The sequence below is a fragment of the Nymphaea colorata genome, chromosome 10 (genome assembly GCF_008831285.2).
Source record: "Nymphaea colorata isolate Beijing-Zhang1983 chromosome 10, ASM883128v2, whole genome shotgun sequence".
NCBI lineage: Eukaryota > Viridiplantae > Streptophyta > Magnoliopsida > Nymphaeales > Nymphaeaceae > Nymphaea > Nymphaea colorata.
The window spans coordinates 12,324,091-12,342,667 of NC_045147.1; the positions used below are offsets into that span (position 1 = coordinate 12,324,091).

Sequence of the window (18,577 nt, forward strand, 5' to 3'; positions counted from 1 at the left end):
TCTCGCTCCTGCATCTTCTTGCTATGCTTCTTCGGCTTCCTTCTCTTCCCGAGGAAGACTAACCGCAGGCTGCCGCCAGGACCAGTCGGTCTTCCCTTTCTGGGTTCTCTGCTGGAGCTCGGCAACAAGGTCAATGAATCTCTGTATTCGCTGTCTAAAATATACGGGCCTCTCATGACCATACGCCTCGGGATGAAGACGGTCATTGTCGTCTCGTCCGCCAAGATGGCCGAGGAGGTTCTGCACAAGCACGACCGAGCCTTCTCCGGCCGAAGCGTGGCGGAGGCCGCGAAAGCGCTGGACCACTACAAGCACTCGATGCCGTGGCTCCCCGCCGGCCCGAGGTGGCGAGAGCTGAGGCGCGCCTGCAACACGGAGGTTTTCGCCTCCAAGCGGCTCGACGCCTTGCGAGGCCTACGCGAGAAGAAGGTTGAGGAACTCCTCCAGCACGTCCGGGCGGCCTCTGCGGACGGCTGCGCCGTCCACATCGGCCGGTGCGCGTTCGTCACCGCCCTGAACATCGTGTCGAACACCTTCTTCTCGAAGGACGTGGCCAATCTTGAGCGCGGGGTGGCGGGGCAGGAGTTGAAGGATCTGGTGTGGGGCATCATGGAGATGGCCGGGCGGCCGAACCTCGCCGACTTCTTCCCGCCGCTCCGTCTGGTGGATCCTCAGGGCGTGCGGCGAGCCATGACGGGTTACTTCCAGCGGATGCACGAGCTGTTCGACGCGATGATCGATGAGCGCTTGCAGGCTTACGCTGCGGCTTCTTCTGTGCGGACTGACGACTTCTTAGACGTCCTGCTACGGCTGGGTGGGGAGCCAGGGTCTCAGTACACCGTGGACGTGCTCAAGAGCTTATTACTGGTCTGTTTCTTTGCCCTTTTCTATCTTTCACATGCACACATAATGCCCCTGAAACAACACAGCTTGTTTCCTTTTTCACGTAGCTAATGCAAACGTTGGACGAAAGACGGGCAGAACAGACTGGACGCGAAACGGGAGGTATAAAATAGCAACCCGTTTCGCGTACCTTCCGTTTCGCTCTGTTCTGAGTTCGTCCTCTCTCTCTCTCTTGCAATCGTACCTGGGAGGCTGGGACTCTCCCTCTCACTCACCCTCTGACAAGGGTCGTTTTCCGGCGACGAGAAGAACGTTGCCCGATTCACCATATCGATCAATTTTCAGTAAGTCATGTTTCCTCGTTTTCCTTTCTATCGAGATACCATTCACTTCTGATTTTTCGGCCAAAAGCAATCGGATTCCGGTTGGATTTCCCAACCAAGTGTGGAATCTGGTTCCTCAGCTCCTAACCTGCTGATCCAAACCATAACCCTTCGATTTAGGCATTTCTCTAATTTTGGATGAATTTCCCTACGCTTTCCAGTAATCAAACGTAATGCTGGATGCCCAACCATTAAACAATGTTTGGGTAGCTAATGACTAAAATGCTTTGGACGTTAAAAAGCCCAAACCTAAAGTTGGGCATCGGTTCAGGCTGGGCTGGGGCTCAAGAAAACTAGGCTTTGGCATGGCTGAAGCCCTTGCTAATGGCTCAAGCCCTGCCCAAGTAGTTATTGAGCTGGGCCCAACCATCAACTTTATGTATGTGAGTAGTTATTGAGCTGGGTCCAACCATCAACTTTATGTCTGTGAGGTACCTAGTTTGATTGATACTTATTTTTGAAACCCTTAACATCTTATATTTTAATATTTCAGAAAACATTTACAACTCGTCAAGAGTTTCTAAAAGGGTCATCTGCAACATATGAAAAGTTTCTGAGTCATCGGCAATGTGCTAAGAGCAAAAAGATGAATTGATACCTATGGGTGCTATTCTTCTAAACTACACATGATGGCAGCAGGTGTTGTTCTTGACTTGAAAGGGGTAACTTAAGTTCACCTAAGTTTCAATACAACTTTAGGGGGAGGGAAGCCTCTTACTTAAGGCGGCAGGTTCCCTCCCATTCACCCAAACATTATAGAGCCACATGTGCTGCCTGTGGTCAACTAGAACATCCATAGGACTCTATTACTGACTTGGTGCCAACCCCAGTTCTTTATTTTATCCTTATATTAGAAATTGACAAAGATCCATAAAAGAGTAAGACTTACAGTCTCATAGGAATGATAAGAAACTCTTTCTATAGTTACATATGGGCTGGTGTGGGCAGTTGCAGACACGCACCCTTCAATGTTTTTTTTTTTTTTTTTTTTTTTCACATGAACGTCTTTAAATATTTGCTTTGTTATACATAAAAGTGTCTCTCAAAAAAAAAAATCTAGCTCCACCACTCTTTAAAGAGGTCAAATAATCGAATGTGGAATTTAACTTTCTTTAGGTCGAGTTTAAGAAATGAATCCACCGAGTCCGCATCCTTGATTCCTCCTATCCTCAGCAGCTGTGAACATGTTCAATCCCCTGTCCTTTACCTTCAATAGCCAAAATTTTGGTGCCCAATATATATTTGTATCTGTCCTGAAATTTCCAGTTGCTTCATCATAAACTGGCCATCCAACATCATCTTCAATAGCACTAGTGTAGTCCCATTTCATGACCCCTTTGCACGCATATGATCGTTTTAAGTGAGGTGACACAGTCCACAACCTGTTAAAGAGTTCAATTATCGTGTTGCGTGGTTCATATTACATCAGTCATCCTCATATGCCGAAGAAAGCAAGCACACAAGGAAACATGCTAACGAGTACATGCACCGTTCAACCGTAACGAGTACAATTTTTAGACCTAAAAGAATTCTATGAAACACCCTCCTTAATTTCCATTCACCCTATTCGCTTAATGCGATCATTGAAATATAAACTTGGATTGCCATTCAATGTAGTTAGCACATTAATCCTGTGTTTGGTTAAGGTGAAATATACGCATCTATCTCATAAGAACCTTGAAGGATTTCCTAGTACAGGTTTCACAGTGATCAGTTTTAGACAACTCATTGTCTTCCAGCGTATAGCAATTTTTTATCAGATTTTAGTAAGAAGTGGAACATATTCATGAAACACTAGAACTGTTGTCCCTTAGCCTTTAAGGATCATTCAACACTAAGGTCACTTTGTAAGTATATCATGAATCTATCCCTAAAGAATAAAGCTGGTTTATGAAATATTGATTCTAGTGTCTCATGAAAATGTCTTAATTTTGTATGACAATCATAAAGTGTCGTATGACAATCATAAAGTGTAGCTGCTACCAAACTACCCCTACTATACAAGAGTTGCAAGCACATGATGTGCACTTTTCTATCCTCATGATGTGTTACTCTCCCCTTCACTTTCTTCTCAGTTGGCAATCGCCATAACCAATGAGATGCTCATAATTTAGAAAATATATATGAGCACCTCCATACATTCATCTCAATTGTCTTGTTTTCTTAACACATTGCATATGGGGATTTTAAGCTGAAAAAACTTAAAGTAAAAGAAGATATTAAATATTTACAACTTCTTGCAAAGTTATATTGCACATGTTTAATTCTTTAATTATGTAATTACATATTCGATTAAATGAACAGGACATGTTTGTTGCCGGCAGCGACACAACCTCCTCCACCATCGAATGGGCGATGGCTGAACTACTTCACCACCCAGGAAAGATGGCTGCTCTCCGGTCCGAGCTTAAAAAATTCATCGGCGATGGCCGCCCTGTGGAAGCGGCCGACATCCGGCAACTGGCTTACCTCGACGCAGTCGTGAAGGAGACGCTAAGATTGCACCCGCCGCTTCCTCTTCTCTTACCACACAGAACAGAAGAAACGGTCGAGCTATGCGGCCACACCATTCCGGGCGGCACTGAGACGATCGTCAACGCATGGGCGATCGGACGGGATCCCGAGGTATGGGAAGACCCCGTGTCGTTTTCGCCGGAGAGGTTCGTCGGATCGGGCACAAACTACAAGGGTCGGGATTTCAAGTTCATTCCCTTCGGAGCAGGCCGGAGGATCTGCATCGGCCTTCCTCTGGTGCAGAGAGTTGTTCCTTTGGTTGTGGCTTCTCTCGTCCACTGCTTTTCGTGGAAGCTTCCTGACGGCATGGCGCCCGAACAACTTGATATGGACGACATGTTTGGCCTCACATTGAAGAAACGCGTGCCCTTGAAGGTTGTTCCTGCACTGAACTTCTGACGACTGCTCAGTATGAGAGAGCACTGTCGTAGGATTAGATAAAAGCTCTTTTCCTTCTTAATTCACTTATGGTTGTGTACATACTTTATCTATCGACGCGTCTGGTTATGCATCTAAACTGAAGCAAATGTATTTGCATCTTTAATTATCTGCTATTAAAGTCTAGTCTACTAGCTCGTAAGGTGACAATCCAAACTTTCCCTTCTTCCTTTTGTTCTTAGGGTTCAGAGCTGCAATGGTACATGTTGAATTTCCTTTTGTCCTTAGGGGTGCGTTTGATGCACAGGTTGAAATCAAAATTTTCGGAAAAAATCATACAGACAGGTAAAATTTCACCCGCCCGACAAAAACTGCATCAAACGGGGTGAAATTCACCCTATTTTTTGCAAAAAGGAGCGGGTTTGACGAAACACCAACCCCTCACAGCTCACCCTCGCAGCTCGCCTTCTCACCGTCGCACCAGCTTCTCACCGTCGCACCAGCTTCTCATCGTCGCACCAGCTCTCACCGTCCCACCAGCTTCTCACCGTAGCACCAGCTCTCACCGTCGCCTTAGACTACTCGAATTTGACTCAAATTTGGGGCATCCAATCCTGAGAATGTTGGCTTGCTGGTGACCAAATTTGGTGATTTTTGGAGACTTTTACGATTTTATACAAATTTTGGAGTGAATCTCCCTCAATGAGGTTAAATTTTTTTTGCATTTAACAAATGTACATTGTGAAATTTACCACGTTAATTTTTTTTTGTGCATCAAACATGACCTCAAATCGAAAGAGGATTAAATTTGATCCTGAAATTTTTTTCAGAAAAATTTGTCAAGAAAATTTACCACATTAAATTCTTCCATGTGCATCAAACGCACTCTAGGGTTCAAAGCTGCAATGGTGTTGAATTGTTGAGTGTAGCCAGGTTTCGAATGGAGATGCATGCGCCTTCAATTTATATATATGGCATGAAGTTTTTCTTCATTCTTATCCCAATATGAATTCAACTTCAAATCTATGAACATTCGGGAAAAGAAGATAATAAAAAAAAGTATATATATCTGAATTGAAAAATGATTCATTGATTTCCCTATGAATCCGGCCCCACTTTGGAATTGTTTTACTTTATTATAAATGATAGTAAATGATAGCTAGTACGTGGCAATTTGATGACAATTATATATAAACACAATGTATGTGCTGTTAAAATTTTATATTGCAGAGCTTAAAAGTTTTTTGGAGTAAATCAGAGGTTCACAAAAATTTTATTCATATTGCAGAATTTATTTTTTTATTGATGCAGTAATAAAAAAAATGCATAAAATAGGATTCTGAAATTTTGTGAAGTTTATATAATAACAATAAGATAGTAATTAAATTATGTGATCGAAACAGTCTTAGGTCATTGGCTGAATTAAAGGCTTGCTGGATCTAACTATAAACCCAACATACCAATTAACGAGCAAGGATTAGGTGTACACTTCTGGAACTAGCTCTGGCTCTATACTAACTCGGCCCGGACCTATCAAGGTCGGGCTGGGTCAAGTCATTCCCAATCTTAACCCAGTCGGCCACGTGGTGTAGCCTTCGTGAGCATGGTTATGAGCCAGTTTAAGTTTTTGGAATGTGTCAAACTTCAATAGAAGGTGTTTGTTTGGTTGAAATAGTTTAAATGAACAACTTCAACAAGACCTGTTGGTTTCGAGTCTTGTTCTTTGTCCTTGCTTAGATTAGGTAACCTATGGAGAATACATAGAACTAAATATATATCCGAGCTTAAAACTTCTAGGTATTTACTACTGAATACCTTTTTAGTTTTTTTTTTCACCTTTCATTTATCCGATTTGTTTGATTTCATGGAATTTTTGTTCCGGATACTGAAAAGTTAATAGGCAAAAAATTTCTCCCACTATTAAAGTTCCACAACATTAATGTCGATTATAACATCTTGTTTGGATGGAGGGAAAGTGAATGATTGAACAATCAATCCTTTATTTGGTTGATTAATTAAAAAGAAAGGAAATGAAAGGAAAATAAAGAATTTGTTTGGTTGTAAAGGAAGGGAAATTAAAGGGAAGGAATGGAAAATTACTCTAATGTAAATTCAATCTTGGGAATGAAAGAAAAAATCTATCTTTTTCTATCATATGTACCCTTAAACTTGTGTGCCTCTTTCTTTCTCCCCTGCCACGAGTCAAGACTCCAACAAGTGTGGTTTGTCTCTTTCTTCCTTCCTGTCACTACTTGAGACTTGGATGGTAATCTTCCTCGTTCAGAGCATACCGACCAAGTCATCATCACCGCCGTTGGATAGTGGGTTGCCGCTATTCATTGTGTTTCCTATATACCTCTAGAATTAAATGTTAAGCATATATTGTAAAATAATATAAATTATATCCTTTCATTTCATTTTTATCCAAACAAACTTTATAATCATGGTTTTCCTTTCATTTCTTTTCTCATTCTCTTTCCATCACTTTCTTTTCTTTTACTATCAACTCATTCCTTTCCTTTCATTTCCTTTCCTTCCATCTAAACAAAACGTGAAGTTGAACAACACTGTAAAAAAGTTTCGTTTTATTCGGCAGCTGACGCTTTCTACCAAATGTGAACTAAAAGTTCTACATGTTCAATTCAAATGGGCCCCTTTATGTCATACGGCAAAATAAAAATACCATTGACAAAAACATCACAAGATGAGAACGACGGTTTGATGGAAACAAATTAAATCATCGAGGAAGAAAAGTCGGCTGATGTTATTATCTCCGTAGTTTTGTTTTCTTCGTTATTGATGAGAAATCTTTTTATTTGAAAGGATCAATATAAGTTACACGATTAGTATACAAAAGAAATTCAGTTGATTCCGTGATTGCACGCTTAGTTAAATATTATACAATTTGACGTCCAGAGCATAGTATAGCTGGCAACATTAAAATTGCCAACTAATATGTTTTTATTATTTTTTATACTTTAACTTTTTTAAATATAATTTAACCAATCACAGGCTGAGTCGCTTGTCCCACAAGACAAAAAAATCTTTCAACGAACCAAAAACACGTGACGACGCGACAGCGGATGTCTCACCGAGCGCCATGAGGTTCGGGAAAGAAATTTGAGAGAGCGCTTGAGAAGGAAGAAACGTAATTTATTCTGGCCCCATTTTCAAAGTATCTTTTCTTGTTAACTTGAGGAAACAAAAAAGAAGAACAACTTTTATAAACAAAGCCAAGCTTCAAATCGGACTAATGGAGTTTGCATTTGATCTCCTTCTTTGCTCCTGCATCTTCTTGCTATGCTTCTTCGGCTTCCTTTTTTTCCCAAGGAAGACTAATCGCCGGCTGCCGCCAGGACCAGTCGGTCTTCCCTTTCTGGGTTCTCTGCTGGAGCTCGGCAACAAGGTCAATGAATCTCTGTACTCGCTGTCTAAAATATACGGGCCTCTCATGACCATACGCCTCGGGATGAAGACGGTCATTGTCGTCTCGTCGGCCAAGGTGGCCGAGGAGGTTCTGCACAAGCACGACCGAGACTTCTCCGGCCGAAGCGTGGGAGAGGCCGCGAAAACGCTGGACCACTACAAGCACTCGATGGCGTGGCTCCCCGCCGGCCCGAGGTGGCGAGAGCTGAGGCGCTTCTGCAACACGGAGGTTTTCTCCTCCAAGCGGCTCGACGCCTTGCGAGGCCTACGCGAGAAGAAGGTTGAAGAACTCCTCCAGCACGTCCAGGCAGCCTCTGCCGACGGCTGCGCAGTCGACATCGGCCGGTGCGCGTTGGTCACCGCCCTGAACATCGTGTCGAACACCTTCTTCTCGAAGGACGTAGCCAATCTGGAGCACGGGGTGGCGGCGCAGGAGTTGAAGGACCTGGTGGGGGGCATCATGGAGACGGCCGGGCGGCCGAACCTCGCCGACTTCTTCCCGCCGCTCCGTCTGGTGGATCCTCAGGGCGTGCGGCGAGCCATGACGGGTTTCTTCCAGCGGATGCACGAGCTGTTCGACGCGATGATCGAGGAGCGCTTGCAGGCTTACGCTGCGGCTTCTTCTGTGCGGACTGACGACTTCTTAGACGTCCTGCTACAGCTGGGTGGGAAGCCTGGGTCTGAGTACACCATGGACGTGCTCAAGAGCTTATTCATGGTCTGTTTCTTTGCCTTTTTCTATCTTTTCACATGCGCACACGCACACACATATGAGATGGAATCTATTCTAGGTCGTTTGAATTCCCTGGAACAACACATCCGGTTTCGTTTTTCACGTAGCTAATGCAAACGCGAACGCAAGATTGGCAGAACAGACTGGAACAGCATCGAACGGACGGAAGTGCCGGCCCTCTCTCTCGTGCAATCGTACCTGCGACTCTAGATTCCTCTCTTTCAGTCTAGTCTTTCATATAACGGTGACGTTGTTGAGGTAGCTTGTCTTTTTTCCCCCTATCGTGTAACGATCACGTCGTTGAGATAGCGAATCTTGAACAAACTTAATGTTGGATGCCCAACCATTAAACAATGTTTCGGTGGTTAGATGACGAAAATAAGTGGACATTAAATTAAAGGTGATAAATCTAAAAAGGTGGTAAAGTACTTTCAATAAAGATAAAGAAGTCCCTCACTACTTTTTTCAAAAAGATGAAAACGACACTACCTTTTTTTTTTATAAAAGACCTTAAACTGAAAAAACTTAAAAAGTAAAAAAAGATATCAACAATGTACAACTTCTTGCAAAGTTATACTACACATGTTTAATTCTTTAACTATGTAATTACATTGATTTGAAAGGTCTCTCTCACATTCGATTAAATGAGCAGGACATGTTTGTTGCCGGCAGCGACACAACCTCCTCCACCATCGAATGGGCGATGGCTGAACTACTTCACCACCCAGGAAAGATGGCTGCTCTCCGGTCCGAGCTTAAAAAATTCATCGGCGACGGCCGCCCTGTGGAAGAGGCCGACATCCCGCAGCTGGCTTACCTCGATGCAGTGGTAAAGGAGACGCTGAGATTGCACCCGCCGCTTCCTCTTCTCTTACCACACGAATCAGAAGACACAGTCGAGCTTTGCGGCTACACCATTCCGGGCGGCACTCAGACGATCGTCAATGCATGGGCGATCGGACGGGATCCCCAGGCATGGGAAGACCCCGTGTCATTTTCACCGGAGAGGTTCGTCGGATCGGAAATAAACTACAAGGGTCGGGATTTCAAGTTCATTCCCTTCGGAGCAGGCCGGAGGATTTGCGTCGGCCTTCCTCTGGCAAAGAGAGTTGTTCCATTTGTTGTGGCTTCTCTCGTCCACCGCTTTTCATGGAAGCTTCCTGATGGGATGACACCCGAACAACTTGATATGGACGACATGTTTGGCCTCATATTGAAGAAACGCGTGCCCTTGAAGGTTGTTCCTGCACTGAACTTTTGACGGCTGCTTAATGGGAAATGTCTGAATTTCTACTGTCAAATGGAATACTTGATTATGAAAAATAGTGAATGGTTTGGCTGTAACTTGTGATTGGAGGGATGCGAGTGACAATTTGGTGACGACTATAAACAAAATGTATGTATTATTGAAGTTTTATATTTAATAGGAGTCATATCAGATTATAAAATTGTAAGCAGGTTTCTCGAACCTATATACAATCTACTAACGATGGCAAGATTCTCAATGAGACACTGATTGCATCAGATTAACGACTATAAGTAAAATATATGTGTTATTGAAATTTTATATTTAATTGGAGTTATATCAGATTATAAATTATGAGTAAGTTTCACGAACCTATATACAATCTACTAACGATGACAAGATTGTCAATGAGACACTGATTGAAGCAGACTAGAGTTTAGAAGCAACTTCCAAGTGGGTAGGAATAAGAGAAGTATTTCATCCAAAGAGCCGAACAAGAGTTTAGAATTTGAAGCAACTTGATAAGCATCATGACAGAGTTTAGAATTAAAAGCAACTTGATAAGCATCATAACAGATTCAATCCACTATAAAATTAAAGTTCTTGGCTTTTGTAATCTGGTAGATTCTTGAATTGAAACCAATAAAAAGGACAACACTAGCCCCTTTATAAGGACAAAATGGCAAAAGTGCAAAAATTAGCCTTTGTTTTTTAATGAGAAAACTATTTTTGAGAAGAAGAAAATACGTCAAAAAAAAAAAACCGCTCCACTGTCTGCTTTGGAATTGTCATAAATAACTGACCGAGTCGGGGCAGTCTGGGTATCGGGGGCTTGATTTGGCCCAATCAGTGGCGGAATTAAAAAATATATATATTTTTAGAGGAGAACACTAATTTAAAAATTTTTTGACATAATAAAAAATCAAGAGACACTAAATAATGGAGAAGCATAAAGTATACGAATAATTGAGTACTATTTGTGTTTTTTGCTTACGTGCTTACTTTTATACAAGTGGACAACATATTTATATATAATCTCCTTCATATTATCGACAGTCTAGCTGTTGTGTTTTTTTCAAATGATCGGCAATCATGCAAAGACTCAACAATATTTTTTCTCATTTATGCGATATAATGTATATAGTTTTATATTTTTGCCATTATTATAATTTGTGCTTAAATTCTATTATATACATTATACCCAAATTAAACTTTTAGATCTGTCCAATTTTTTTTTTTTAGTATATGATCAATGTAGCTCTTTTGGTAGTCTTACAAGCTTAGTTTATCTATCTCTTGTTATTTTCATCTTTAATTTTTTAATGCTTTTATTCAACCAAAAGTTGACTTTGACTATCTTTTCCACTAGAGTTCGTGGTCAATCTTGTTATCCCTGAATGATAACACACCGCCAGGGACCCCAATAGAGGTTGATGTTCTCTCCCACATTTTGAAAAACGAAACTTTACTTATTAAATTTTTTAGAAATGTAAGTTTAGCTCTTGTAAAACTTTTAAAAAATAAGTACTGATCCCTGTGAAAAATTTGCAAAAAATTATATTCAATGTGGCACAGTTCGGCCTCCTTAAGGGTAAAATCCTAACCCACACATAATAGTAGCTGATGTACGTTGAGAATTTCAGCGCCGATGCAACTCTTGGCTCAAAGGGCAAGAGAAGGGAGATTTCATCTCTCACTAGAATATGGAAAACTCCTCCACTTACTAAAAAATAAAATATTATTAACATCATGATTGTTTTAATTTATGCAATCATTTTGATTCAAATGTATGTATGTAAATATTATTGTGCCGTAGAAACATTTTTCATGAATACAAAGCCTTTTCCTTGTGAAAAGTTACTTGCTACCGGTTTTTATTTATAACTTGTCAATATTTTCATCAACCACGTTCCCTTTAGGAGTAGCATAGTTTGTGAGGTTGATGTGGGGGTGAACAATAGTTCGACTCGTTAAAGCTCGGTTAGCGAACAAATTCGAGCCGAGTCATTTGCTTAACGAGTCGAGCTCAAGATCATGAGTCGACTCGTTCAAATAATCGAGTTGAGTTCGAGCTCAACACGTAATTGTCGAGTCGAGTTCGAGCCTTAATCGAATTTGTTGAGTCTTAATCAAGTCGACATATGAATTTGTCGAGTCTTAATCGAGTCGAGTTCAAACTCAACACATAACGGTAACGATGAATATCAATTCTATTCAAACGAGTTTGAGCTCAATACATAACTGCTGAGTCGAGCTCGAGCTGCTTCCGTCGATCTATTCTCGAATTTGAGTCGAGTTGAGTTTGAGGTTTCATTAGTCGAGCCTATCTTGAGATGACTGAACTCGGTTCCACTTGACTCGTGTCTTGAGATGACTGAACTCGGTTCCACTTGACTCGTGTTCATCCCTAAGTTGACAGGCCGGTGAAAGTATGGTTGTCAATTCAATTCATTTTCGGTGAATGTAGTTGATAACACAAAACTTTGTCACGAATCTCTCCGTTTTTCTCGTGTTTGTGTCGCGACTTCATTTGTCGGGCCCTCAAAGTACGAACGAGTTTTCCTCTTTATAACGACGGAAGCTGAACGGAGCTGAGCCGAGAAAAGAAGAGCCTTGGCCTGTCGGCAAGCTCCTTAGTTTATTGGATCTGGAACCTGTAAACCAACCATGACCCGACTCCCTGAAACCGGTTAGGGCGACAGCCGGCCGGTCAATGGCGGAATGAAACTAGTGAAGGCAATGATCTGTGCTCGCGCGCTTTTCTCATTCGCAGGGGTGCCCGCACGCCGTCGGTCGTCTTGGCTTGGGGGGCTGCGTCGCGCCTGTAATTCATTCCCGGTGTTACCAACGACCAGGAGGCTTTCGTCCTACTTTCCCCTCAGCACGGCCTCAAGGGACCTGACGATGTGCGAAGCGCAGGAGGTAGAAAGCGGACGGCCTCTCTCTCTCACCCTAGATGTGTTGGGGGCACCTGTTCGCGTCGTCGCCTCCCCGGCACTTTCCGACTCTGAATTCAGGTAGTTTCTTTGTGCATTCTCTCTTCGCCCCAATTCATGATTTCAAGTTGTGGGATGATTGGAATAGGTCACACGAAGCTGGTTTCACTCGAAAAAGGGAAAAAGGTAGTCCGTCTTATTAGGATGTAGGTTGGTTTTGAAAGCTGATGTTTATCTTCAAAAGTGGAATGAGTTGTGAACTTCTACGTGATTAGATTCCTGAACACTCTGGCTTTTCTACATAAGTTTTTGGAGCGGGATTATACCTTTGTAGTTTGTTGATTTCGGGTAGTTGGTGTTTCAGAAAACCCATGCGTTTCTTTTGTCTATAATGTGGGTTTCAGGAAAGCTGTTGATTGCTTGGTATTCAAGAATTGGTTGAGGAACCTGCATGGGGAGAAGGGCATCTTAGCAACCGAAGCGTTCAGCTTAAGGGAAGTGCTGATTCAGGTTTCTCTTTCTCTATACCTTTTGTTCTTCGGTTCGTGATGTACTCATGTTTCCCTTTTCATGGTGTTGGTGCCGGTGCAAATCATGGTGCTTGTTTAACATTGGATGCGATTAATTAACAGGACTAGAGTAGTGCGGTGACTTCTGTCCGGATTCAGCAAATATATCTCCTAAACCAACTATTGAATAGATTTCCCCACTCTGATTATATTGTTAAAGCAGCGATCTGATTCATTTGCTTGTGCATGACAGACTATACATGAAACTCTTTGCTTCTGACCTTTGCTAATATGAAAACTATGTAGGTTCCTTAAAAGTCATTGGGCTACTCTTATCGTTTGCCTTGTTCCTTTGGAAATCTGGCTCTTGCCTGGTGCTGTAAAGTTCTACATCACAAGATAGTGAAATTATGAGAATAATGAGATGAAGACTTTCGTAGAAATGAGGAATCATAAGTCTATCATTTACAGAATTTGTATTTGTCTGCATGATTGAGTACGTGATGAAGAACAATGTCTTGAAATCAGGACACGCCGTCAAACTCTGTGTGTGTGTGTGTGTGTGTGTGTGTGTGTATGTGTGTTCCTTTTACATTCTAAGAAAGTGAGTAGTCGCTGGTGTGCAAGAGAACTATAATTTAAAATAAGGTCATTTAGCAATGTATCCTGAGAGGAGAAGAATAATATATGGTTTAATTGGTCTTGACCAGGAGTAACCACAGGTTGTCTTGATCTGCTCTTTTGCTGAATGTGAGCACCACAGAGACTGGAACTAGTAATTTGTTTTGTTTTGATTAAGTTATGTCCCACAGTTCAAGGATCTTGATGTCTTTCATTGTTTCAAATGAGTGATATTTGTCTCAATGCATATCGTCGAACCCAGAAAAGTGTTTCTGTAGGCATTAGGCTTAGGAAGTTAATTTATTACCAGGAACAAGCCATGTTCTTAACTCAAATGTGAAAGGACTGTCCCAACGCCGATAACATTGCATGATAATTGTTGTATCCATGTGCACTTCACGGACTGATTTGTCATCCTTTAATCCTTGCTGCGAGTGTGTGTGGCTTATGGCAGCTTTGAATAGATCATATAACAATTGCCTCTCTAAAAATATAGAAGTTATGTCACATGGGTGCGGGTATGGTACGGGTGTGGGTACAGCGGTATGGGTTCAGACATGACAATTTTGAAAATTGTGGATACGCAGCTATGGCAAATTTTATGTTCTCAAAAATGATAAAATGAAAAAAAAAAAGCATTAATAGTCTTATAATCCAAAAAAATATTCAAAATTAAAAGAAAAATGAGAGGAAAATATAGAATCTTAGTGGAACGAAAATATAAAAGAAGGGAAAAATCAAATTAGAGAAAAAATTAAGTTTGAAAATATAATTTTAAATGTTTTAAAATGCAGCTGTACCCACATACCTGTACCTGTGTCACCATACCCATGTACCGACACGGGTACCTGGGCAAATTAGACATACCCGTGTCACATAGTATAGAAGAAAGGAGTCTGTGCACCGATATCGGCCATAGAAGGTCCAAGCCATAACAAATGAGAAGCTATACAACTCAACTCCAGAAATTACCCTAATATAGCTGGCTCTTTGTGGTATTGGAATGTTTCCCAATTCATCAGGTGCATTAACGGTTATTGCCTAGAAGACTTGTATAGTTTGTTTACTGTTACGAGAATTGGAAGCAGCCACTCATGACTCCCTTGCAATTCTACATGTGGAAAATGGATTTTATTTGCAGTTTACGCTCATGTCAAGAAGCACAAACTTATGCTGCATCTGAGATTTTGTTTCTGCAATTCATGTAGTTGCTCTGAAGTCTTTCTAATGGCCGATAGGATAAGGGAACTCATTGTGCCTAGATATAAAATGATAAAAGGTCTAATTTCATACTATCTTTTTATCTAATAATTTTTGCTTGAATGTATTGTGTACCTGAAATTGTTAGTATTGAACATGGTGTTTGTTATATGCTAATTCTGTGATGGTTGTTTTACTTATCCATTCCTTACCTGGCTCCCAGGGAGTAGATATGTTTGGCAGAAGTGTTGGTTTTCTGAAGTTCAAAGCTGAAATTATAGATAAGAAGACAGGAAAGATGGTAACAAATCTTCTCTTTCTTTCACTTTGTTGGAAGGGTTACATGTCAATTTTAAGTTGCTTAACTTCAGAAATGGCAATCAGCTCATTTTAATCTATGAAAATATTATTTACTGGTATTGATAAACACCAGTTCAATTTTATTTCCAGTAAGGTTATGATAAAGTACTTTGGAAATGAAAAGTCACGTATGCATAATTATGTTTAGATTCCTGGTATTGTTTTTGGGCGAGGACAAGCTGTGGCAGCATTGATCCTTTTGGAGTCTGAGGGCGAGCTATTTGTTGTTTTAACTGAGCAGGTAAAGTTTGCTGTTTGATTTTGAGATTTTTGTACCAGTTTTTTTTTTGGCTGCTTGACCTCCATGTCACATGGGTGTGGGTACGGTGATACAGGTTCGGGTATACACGGGGGACACGGGTACGTCAAATTTTTAAATTTTCAAAGATGATAGAATGGAAAAAAAACATTAACAGTTCATAAGTGTAATCCCATAAAAAAATTTACAAACAAAACAATAAAAAGATGCAAAAAAAAAAATATATAATGAACAAAAAATTCAAAGAATAAAATAATAAGCAATCAGCTGGTACAGAAAAGTGAGAAAACCAATCACGATCAGGTGATTACTCTTCATTTAAGCTTGCGCATAAGCTTGGCTGATGGGCAGCATCACTTTTTTTTTGGTTGATGAAGAAAATTGAAAGAAATAGCTGATAGATTCATCAAATTTTTAATCGAAAGTGGCAGCAACCAAACAAAAATGGCAGCCAGAGTAGCTGATAGAAATAAAATACAACCAAACAAAAGTGGCAGCAATAGACAGTCACATAAAATCAAACAAAGCACGAAGAAGTATATAAATCTATAGATTTACCTTCAATCTTCACACAAAACATCCTCAAATCAAAAAAACGAAAAGCCCCAAATCAAGAAAATGGAACCCTAAGTTGTAATAGTGAAAAGCAAAAAAAAAAGCACTTACTTAGTTACTTGGCTGCTGCCGGTTTCCGCCATGCACCGCGGACGTGGCCGTCGGTCGCTGGGCATCATCGCTCTACTGTGTAACAATTCCGGTCGGGGTTGAGCTGCAGAGCTCAACCTTCGTAACATAAAAACGATGGTTTTTTTTATAGTTTGGATTTGTTTTACCCAGACCCGATCCAACCCGTACCCAACACTCTCGCGGTACCCGGTTCCGGGTACCAGCATACCGGAGCGGGTATGTGGGGCAATCTCACGTACCTGTGTCACATAGCTTGACCACATGAGTTTTGCATTGTCGTACCCGTGTCACATAGCTTGACCACATGAGTTTTGCATTGTTTATGGGAATCTAGTGATTGTTTCTCTTTTTTTTTTGTTACTTGTTTTTGAAGGCTAGAGTTCCTGTTGGGAGATTCATCTTAGAATTGCCAGCTGGGATGTTAGATGATGATAAAGGTGATGTTATTGGTGCAGCAGTTCGTGAGGTGAATTCCCATTCTTTTGGAAACTGGATTTTGCATTATTAGACAAACTATCGCTGTTGGTGAGCATTAACTTGAAGTGTAACTAGATTTTCGGATCTTCAAAAGGATTATGCCTATGTTGTACATCTGTGTCATGTGGATTTAACAAAGACTTCTTAGTCACTCGTTAAACAGGAACAGAAATTAGTGGATGTTAATCATTTAATATTATTTTTGAAATGTTATTTGGTCTTAGCAAAATCGTCACTCTTTTCTTTAACCTGTAGCATGTGTGCTTGGAAACTTGTTGATAACTTACTACATAAAACAGTCCTCTTATTGTGTATATATGGTTGTCAAGGTGGTTTACTATTTGGTAGGTTGAAGAGGAAACTGGTATACATTTGAATCTGGATGAGTTGGTTAATCTCACTGCCCTTCTGGACCCATCAACAGGATGCAGAATGTTTCCTTCACCGGTATGCAGTTTTTTTGTTCATCAATTTTGGTTTATTTAAATTTGGTTGATAAATCTTTTTTCATCAGCTTCATTCAAAGATTTTTAAAGGTAAAATTGGCATGTGTGCATGTGTTGTTTGCCTCTCATCACTTTGAACACATCTGGAGACGTATAAAATACCTTCTATTATGACATGGGTACGCCAGTTTTGCCCACTTACTTGTGTCGGTACGTGGGTATGGCAACATGGGTATGGGTACGGCTGCATTTTAAAGCTTTTAAAATTATATTTTCAAACTTAATTTTTTCTCTAATTTTTGTTTTCCCTTCTTTTATATTTCCCTTCCAATAAGATTCTATGTTTTCCTCTCATTTTTCTTTAATTTTGAGATTTTTTGTAGATTATAAGACTATTAATGTTTTTAAATATAAAATTCGCATACTCGCGTACCCACAATTTTTAAAATTGCTGTATCTGAACCCGTACCGCCGTACCCGCACCCATGTGACATAGCTTCTATATTAGAAAATATTTCATCTTTCACAGATGAGACAGTTTCATAGCTTGGGTGAAAATTAGTTTACTTTCTTGGGAGAAAATCATGTTAGAAAATCTACGTGAGTTTTATAAGAGATAACCACTGTCAGGCCAGTCGTACATTTTCCTGCTTGAATTTCTAATTCTTTGAGTTCATTTATGCAATTCTCTTCGTTTGTTTCACAGGGTGGTTGTGATGAGGAACTCATCCTCTTTCTATACCGAGGCCATGTGAAGAAGGAAGTTATTGAAGCACTGCAAGGCCAAGAAACGGGTCTGCGTGAGCGTGGTGAACTGATCAAGGTGAGGGTTGTTCCATACAAAAAGCTCTGGCGTCTGACCGCTGATGCAAAAGTGCTAGCGTCCATTGCTTTGTATGAAATGGCTAAGAGGGAGGGACTTCTACCTCCTCCTAAAAATGCACCTGATCTCTCTGCAATATAGTTTGATTTATTCCTGTCTGTGCATGCATATATACATATACATGTGCATGTGCGTGTTTGCAGGCTCTTGCACGAATGACACCTATGCGGTGGTCCTTTCATTTGTGGCTATGCATGCTATCTCCAGCCTCCAGCATGATCAAGTTTTATGTAAACATTTTATTACAGTAGTAAGAAAAATTGGCACGATACAAATGAAAAGGCCTGAAAAGTGCAGAAGACATAAAATATGAAGTTTAGATAACAAATTCTGAGTCAATTGCGAGATGGCTTATTCTCTAATTATTCATAATTTTGGAGTTTCGGAGACTGACACCTGAATTAAAATAACAAAAAAAGGAGATCATTCATATATAATCACTACTTACATGTATCGACCTCCCTCTTTGGCATATAATTTGCTATACCATGGATTCAACGTCAAATCTCACTAATAGAAACACCTGAATGTTTTTTTCTGTCCACAAATCAATTATGTAGATGCAGTCTTTAGATTAAAAGGCCCGCCGGCTGCATTTTTTTTTTTTCAAATTTATGTGTCCTTGCACACTAAAAGCTATAGTTGTTGAACTCTTCACTAATCTTATCTAAATTAA

At 40.7% G+C, this 18,577-nt stretch overlaps 3 protein-coding genes across 4 annotated transcripts; all 3 read left to right on the plus strand.

The window, feature by feature from the left end:
• On the plus strand, positions 1 to 4,304 carry LOC116262621 (geraniol 8-hydroxylase-like; the record flags this gene model as incomplete). Its single annotated transcript, XM_031642109.2, has 2 exons — positions 1 to 867; positions 3,531 to 4,304. Coding segments are annotated over 2 exons (1,476 nt in total), but the record flags the coding sequence as incomplete, so codon positions are not given.
• Positions 4,305 to 7,283: 2,979 nt separating this feature from the next.
• LOC116263445 (geraniol 8-hydroxylase-like) lies at positions 7,284 to 9,740 on the plus strand. Its single transcript, XM_031643216.2, has 2 exons — positions 7,284 to 8,262; positions 8,930 to 9,740. The coding sequence occupies exons 1-2, from the start codon at positions 7,372 to 7,374 to the stop codon at positions 9,536 to 9,538; spliced, it is 1,500 nt and encodes a 499-aa protein (XP_031499076.1). The 5' UTR covers positions 7,284 to 7,371; the 3' UTR covers positions 9,539 to 9,740.
• Positions 9,741 to 12,130: 2,390 nt separating this feature from the next.
• On the plus strand, positions 12,131 to 17,999 carry LOC116263144 (nudix hydrolase 14, chloroplastic). Of its 2 annotated transcripts, XM_031642758.2 has the most exons (7): positions 12,133 to 12,540; positions 12,864 to 12,969; positions 15,013 to 15,090; positions 15,298 to 15,390; positions 16,469 to 16,561; positions 16,921 to 17,019; positions 17,725 to 17,999. In XM_031642758.2, exons 1-7 carry the CDS (start codon positions 12,245 to 12,247, stop codon positions 17,980 to 17,982), a joined length of 1,023 nt encoding a protein of 340 aa, XP_031498618.1. In that variant the 5' UTR covers positions 12,133 to 12,244; the 3' UTR covers positions 17,983 to 17,999. The 2 variants fall into 2 exon arrangements, with proteins under 2 accessions (XP_031498619.1, XP_031498618.1); XM_031642759.2 differs by lacking the exon at positions 15,298 to 15,390 and having other exon boundaries at positions 12,131 to 12,540.
• The last annotated feature ends 578 nt before the right edge of the window (positions 18,000 to 18,577 follow it).